Source organism: Carassius auratus, chromosome 3 (genome assembly GCF_003368295.1).
Source record: "Carassius auratus strain Wakin chromosome 3, ASM336829v1, whole genome shotgun sequence".
NCBI classification, from domain to species: domain Eukaryota; kingdom Metazoa; phylum Chordata; class Actinopteri; order Cypriniformes; family Cyprinidae; genus Carassius; species Carassius auratus.
Genome location: NC_039245.1, coordinates 10,816,383 through 10,822,809, shown reverse-complemented (window position 1 = coordinate 10,822,809; position 6,427 = coordinate 10,816,383). Strand labels below are relative to the sequence as shown.

The following is a 6,427-nucleotide window of genomic DNA, read 5'->3' as shown; positions in this document are numbered from 1 at the left end:
ACAGTGGGTTGAAATAAAAACAAAATAAAAAACTATTTGAAACAACTTCTCCAGAGTAAACTGAAAACTTTTTAAATAAGCAGCTTTTTGTAAACAACTCGTCATAAATATTTATAAGAGGTCGTTAATTCAGATGATCGGATGTCAATAATAAAAGTCAAATATGAAAAATCCTAAATAAACAAATTTAGTGTTTATACAATAACATGTTTATTCGAATGTCATTTCTTTCTAAATTATTAAACGACACTCTTAAAAAAAATAAAACACCCTTAGAAAAACTAAAACTAAATCTTATTTGGCCTTCTCGCCAAATCTCGCGTTAATACGTCAGCTCCGTCCCCACGCCAGCAGTGTGATTTTTCAAAACGGTCCAATAGGAAAATGCTTTTGCTCGAACGGACCAATGAGAATCTTCATAGAGCGAATTTAAAGGTCTGTTTCATACTTCTACCGCCACAGTCCCTCGGTCAGAAAGAAGGGTGAGTTTCTCTTTAGTGGATTTATAATTATTATACTTTAATATGTTCTATTTGATTCTATTATAATTTAATGTAGTTTTTGTTCTAAAGTATCTAATTTCAGAACTGAGTGTGATACAACGTATGTTGATATTTTCGCAACCGTGTTTCTCTGTTTCAGGTTGCGATATTACACTGTGATTGATCAGACCTCATTAAAATGTCTTCTGCGAATGAGAACAGCGCCCGACTCACTCAGTTCAAAAACAAAGGGAAAGATGCAACTGTAAGTAATTTTTCAAAACGATAAAACAAAAGAAAAGGCGCTTATATCGATTGTTTTCTTTCAAATGTGCCGCAGTAAAAGATAAATAAAAGATGCCGAATGCTTTAATGCAGGAGCTGAGACGTAGAAGGGTCGAAGTCAATGTTGAACTTCGCAAAGCAAAGAAAGACGAGCAGATGTTGAAGAGGAGAAACGTGAGCAGTCTAGCGGACGAGGCCACCTCTCCTCTTCAAGAGAAGAGCCAGAACTGTCAGGTGTGTGAGGATCCTTAGTAATTCAGCACGTTATCATTCGGTGCTGATGAATGTATATATGATATTAAGGTATTAGTCGTCATTACACATGATTGTGTTTGATCAGGCTCCGCACTGGACGGTGGAGGAGATTGTAAATGGTGTGAACAGTAATAACTTGGAGACTCAGGTCCAGGCCACCCAAGCTGCCAGGTAGAGCTTAAAAGATGGCATTTGCATGCACCGAAATATGCATTCATTTAAACCGTTTTACATATTATGATTTGTCCATCTGAAATGCAGGAAGTTGTTGTCAAGGGAGAGGCATCCACCTATTGACCGTATCATCAGCGCTGGTCTGATTCCCAAGTTCGTGAGCTTCCTGAGCTTGGTTGAATCTCCTCCCATACAGTTTGAGGCAGCCTGGGCTCTGACTAACATTGCGTCTGGGACATCTGATCAGACCAGCGCTGTGGTCCAGGGAGGGGCCGTCCCAGCCTTCATCGGCCTCATCTCTTCACCACACGCTCATATCAGCGAGCAGGCAGTCTGGGCCCTCGGAAACATTGCTGGTGGGTGGCCAGTAGCATCTCTGTTCAGTGATGTAGTAATTTTTGTTGACCTGGTTGTTTGAATAAATTTTTGCTCTTTTGTCCGTGTAGGTGACGGCTCTGCATACAGAGATCAAGTCATTAAACATGGTGCGGTTGCCCCCCTCTTAGCTCTGCTGGCTGTTCCTGATTTCTCTGTATTTCCTGTAAGATGTTATTTTTATTTATTTTTTTTAATACAAGATGGTTCTCTTTAAAATTATTTAGAATATAATTTTTTTTAGTGTTTACGCATTAAATATTGAAATTGTGTATGTATATGTGTGCGTGTGTATGGTTTAAATATTACACATTTAGATGTTTTATTTTTTTAATGATGAAAAAATATTTATTAAATATTAATATGAACCTTTCATGAATACAAATATTTATTTTTAATTAAACTATTTATAAGTATAATAAATCTTTACTATTTTAAATAAGCTGACTTTTTAATTGATTCTTAACTGGATCGTTTTATCGATTCTTTACAACTTTATGTATGTGTGTGTATGTACAAAAAAAAAAATTTGAACACTGCTTTAACAGACTTTATTTTTTATTATATTTTGGTGTTCAGCACTATTGGGTTTTAAACCGCTATTTAAATTGTAGTGGGTATCCTTTACCAGAAGGTGGCCTCCAAGCTTCAGTAATTTTTTCCTGACTAGTCCTGACTTTCTTGTTCTGCAGTCTGGTTACCTGAGGAACGTGACCTGGACCCTGTCAAACCTGTGCCGCAACAAGAACCCTGCACCTCCTCTGGATGCCGTGAAACAGATGCTGCCAACTCTTATCTGCCTTCTGCATCATGAAGATAAGGAGGTGTTAGCGGACACCTGCTGGGCAATCTCATACCTGACCGATGGGCCCAATGAAAGGATCGAGGTTGTGGTGGAAGCTGGTGTGGTTCCTCGACTGGTGCAGCTGCTGGGATCAGGGGAGCTCTCCATTGTGGTAAATTAAAGTAGTGATATGCTCAATTATATTTAAAACGAGATTAAATATTTAATTAAAAGGTTTTTTTTTTTTTTTTCTCTCCCATAGACCCCTTCACTGCGTTCCATTGGTAACATCGTCACTGGTACAGATGAACAGACCCAGGTGGTGCTCGACGCTGGCACTCTTTCCATGTTCCCAGCTCTGCTGCGCCACCATAAGAACAACATTCAAAAGGAGGCGTCCTGGACCCTGTCCAACATCACGGCTGGCAGAGACCATCAGATTCAGGAGGTCATCAATGCTGGCATTGTGCCTTACCTGGTGGAAGTTCTCAGACGGGTATGTTGCCACAAGAATACAATCGAACACTTGTGCGTGAAGCTGTGTCCATGATTTATTTTGAACTCCTTCTCACACTTCTGCAGGGTGACTACAAGACCCAGAAGGAGGCCGTGTGGGCAGTGACCAACTACACCAGCGGAGGCACAGTAGAGCAAGTGGTTTACCTCGTTCAGGCCAATGTACTAGAACCATTGTTGAACCTGCTCTCCACTAAAGACAGCAAAACTATTCTTGTCATCTTGGATGCAATCAGCAATATCTTTTTGGTATGATTATCTTTTGACATGGAAGAAGTCACACCATCTATTTTCTGAATGCATGTTATATATGTACATGACAATAGTTCCAACATAACTTTAAATATGGGATTATAATTACTTATTTTACATGTTTGGTGTCAAACCTGCCATTTTATTCATTGTCTTTTATTTTTTTTTCTTTAGGCTGGCGAAAAGATTGGTGAGGTTGAAAAGCTGTCCCTGATGATCGAGGAATGTGGCGGCCTGGACAAAATCGAAGCTTTGCAGTCCCACGAAAATGAAATGGTCTACAGGGCCTCCCTCAACCTCATTGAGAAGTACTTCTCTGGAGAGGTCAGTTGAACGTTAAATGCATGGTCATGCATTATCAGAATGCCTTCATTAGCCATGTGCAAAAAATGTGACCCACACAAAATCTCTCTAAAAAAAAAACATCTATGGACAATATATTATGCATCGTGTAGGTGCATGTTAATAATTGACTCAAGAAGTCTCTCTCAGCTTCAAAGTGGTTTTTCTCGCTTTCTTTTTCTTATATTTCTTAGAAAACCTGCTTTTCCTAAAGTGATGCTTTTATTTCTGTTTCTCAGGAGGAAGAGGATGAATGCGTTGCCCCCGAAGTGACGACCGACGGCTATGCGTTCCAAATCAATGAAAACCAAAGCACTTTCAACTTCTAATTCTATAAACTGTGGTATATTCGTATGATTGTTCTGAACATTTCTGCCCAACCCTTGTCTTGTTCATGTTTGTCTTTTGTAAGGACCTCATGTTCTGAGTTGTACATACAAATCTGTTTCAATTTTATTTGTTGTAAATAAAAAATGGAAAAGAACCAGTGGTTTTTCATTCGTGTGTATCTTCGTTATCAAAGACTTGAAGTCTACATAAATTAGTGATTCCAGTCCAGCAGATAAAGGATTATTAGAAATACCTGTTCAATTTCTCATTAATGCAATTATCTAATCAACCAATCACATGGCAGTTGCTTCAATGTATTTAGGGGTGTGGTCCTGGTCAAGACATTCTCCTGAACTCCAAGCTGAATGTCAGAATGGGAGAGAAAGGTGATTTAAGCAATTTTGAGCGTGGCATGGTTGTCGGAGCCAGACGGGCCGGTCTGAGTATTTCACAATCTGCTCAGTTACTGGGATTTTCGCGCAAAACCATTTCTAGGGTTTACAAAGAATGGTGTGAAAAGGGAAAAACATCCAGTATGTGGCAGTCCTGTGGGGGCGAAAATACCTTGTTGATGCTAGATGTCAGAGGAGAATGGGCCGACTGATTCAAGCTGATAGAAGAGCAACTTTGGCTGAAATAACCACTCGTTACAACCGAGGTATGCAGCAAAGCATTTGTGAAGCCACAACACGCACAACCTTGAGGCGGATGGGCTACAACAGAAGACGACCCCCACCGGGTACCACTCATCTCCACTACAAATAGGGAAAAGAGGCTACAATTTGCACGAGCTCACTAAAACTGGACAGTTGAAGACTGGAAAAATGTTGCCTGGTCTGATGAGTCTTGATTTCTGTTGAGACATTCAGATGGTAGAGTCAGAATTTGGTGTAAACCGAGTGAGAACATGGATCCATCATGCCTTGTTACCACTGTGCAGGCTGCTGGTGGTGGTGTCATGGTGTGGGGCATGTTTTCTTGGCACACTTTAGGCCCCTTAGTACCAATTGGGCATCATTTAAATGCCACAGCCTACCTGAGCATTGTTTCTGACCATGTCCTTACCTTTATGACTACCATGTAGACATCTTCTGATGGCTACTTTCAGCAGGATAATGCACCATGTCACAAAGCTCGAATCATTTCAAATTGGTTTCTTGAACATGACAATGAGTTCACTGTACTAAAATGGCCCCAGAGTCACCCGATCTCAACCCAATAGAGCATCTTTGGGATGTGATGGAACGGGAGCTTCGTGCCCTGGATGTGCATCCCACAAATCTCCATCAATTGCAAGATGCTGTCCTATCAATATGGGCCAACATTTCTGAAGAATGCTTTCAGCTCCTTGTTGAATCAATGCCACGTAGAATTAAGGCAGTTCTGAAGGCGAAAGGGGGTCAAACACCGTATTAGTATGGTGTTCCTAATAATCCTTTAGGTGAGTGTATGTAAGTGAGGATCAGCGAGCGCTATGAATAAGTGGGTGTGATGTCACACTGGGCGGTTTTAGTGGCTCAGCATATGCCAGACACCCTACAAACCACATTTCCTCAATTCAGTCGCCTGTAGCGATACTACTTTTCCCTCGAGGTCTCGCTGCAGCGGCAGCAGAACCCGTGCGGGGACATGCGAAGAGCTTCTGGAGGTCTTTGTAAGCGGATTGTTTGAGGGAACGTAGGTTTGGTAGAACTACGAGGAGCGAGTGAAAGCCGCGGCGCGAGCGTGTGTTTATGTATGTAGACATGGCAGGGCTGTGCACATCCGGGCCACAGCACCGTGACTCCATTATTTTCTGTTCACTGTGAAACTGGCGTTGAGGGCAACCAGAAAGCAACTCTACAGCACATTCGACTCGTTTTCTGTAATAATCAGCCGGGATAAGGGTCAAGGACATGTCTAATCAAGGAGTTAGAAGAAACGGGCCCGTTAAGTTACGTTTAACAGGTAAGGAATTTGTCCCATCGTAGAGTTTCATCTGAAACTGGCTAGCTGGCTAGCAGCTATTGCTGTAAGTCATCGTGGGTTTCAATCTTTACATGTGGGCTTCTGTTTAGGAGGACTAATATCCAAATGATTCTTAATTTATGGCGTATGCCGTGTTTGGTGTTAGCCAGGCTGTGTAACGTTATAACGGAGCCGCGCGAACTCAATAATTACCATTTATTTGCGTTCATTGTTTAAGTTGGTCGCCAGTGTCCTTAACGTGTTTATTAAAGCGAATACACTATGCCACATACTCGCTGATCGGTATCTTTTTTAAGATTAGCCATTGGAGTTGCGAATAATGTGGCTTATTTACATGAATTGTTCATAAGTTAGTGATTTAACGTTACCGAACGCGCGAATTTAATGCGTAACGTTACTTTTTATGCAGTCATTTGCGCCAAATGCAAAATATAAATAAATAAAAGTAATGTGGGTGTTGTGTTAATCACATTTACGTTAGGCTGTTTCATCTCATTTTTGTATTGGAAATGTTTGTACCATGTGGCTCATGTGTAAACTATTACACTAATTATCTTACTGGTTAGTGGGGATTAACCAAATATTGTTGCGTGACTAGACTGGTAAAAACAACTGGGTATTAGTAGCGTTATACCGACCGATATTTTGTATCTTTAACGGTTTC

At 40.8% G+C, this 6,427-nt stretch overlaps 2 protein-coding genes across 3 annotated transcripts in view; both read left to right on the top strand.

Annotated features, from left to right (window-relative positions):
- Window positions 1–382: 382 nt before the first annotated feature.
- kpna2 (karyopherin alpha 2 (RAG cohort 1, importin alpha 1)) lies at window positions 383–3,949 on the top strand. Its single transcript, XM_026209103.1, has 11 exons — window positions 383–482; window positions 643–747; window positions 861–1,001; window positions 1,108–1,193; window positions 1,284–1,552; window positions 1,643–1,737; window positions 2,264–2,527; window positions 2,618–2,851; window positions 2,938–3,120; window positions 3,298–3,447; window positions 3,705–3,949. Exons 2-11 carry the CDS (start codon window positions 682–684, stop codon window positions 3,792–3,794), a joined length of 1,578 nt encoding a protein of 525 aa, XP_026064888.1. The 5' UTR covers window positions 383–482; window positions 643–681; the 3' UTR covers window positions 3,795–3,949.
- Window positions 3,950–5,303: 1,354 nt separating this feature from the next.
- The window catches only part of LOC113047713 (E3 ubiquitin-protein ligase SMURF2), a 55,098-nt gene continuing 53,974 nt past the window's right edge, over window positions 5,304–6,427 (top strand). For both annotated transcript variants that reach the window (XM_026209017.1, XM_026209015.1), the window contains exon 1: window positions 5,304–5,742. In XM_026209017.1, coding sequence (XP_026064802.1) covers window positions 5,691–5,742 — 52 coding nt within the window. In that variant the 5' untranslated portion in view covers window positions 5,304–5,690. The remainder of the gene's footprint in view (window positions 5,743–6,427) is intronic.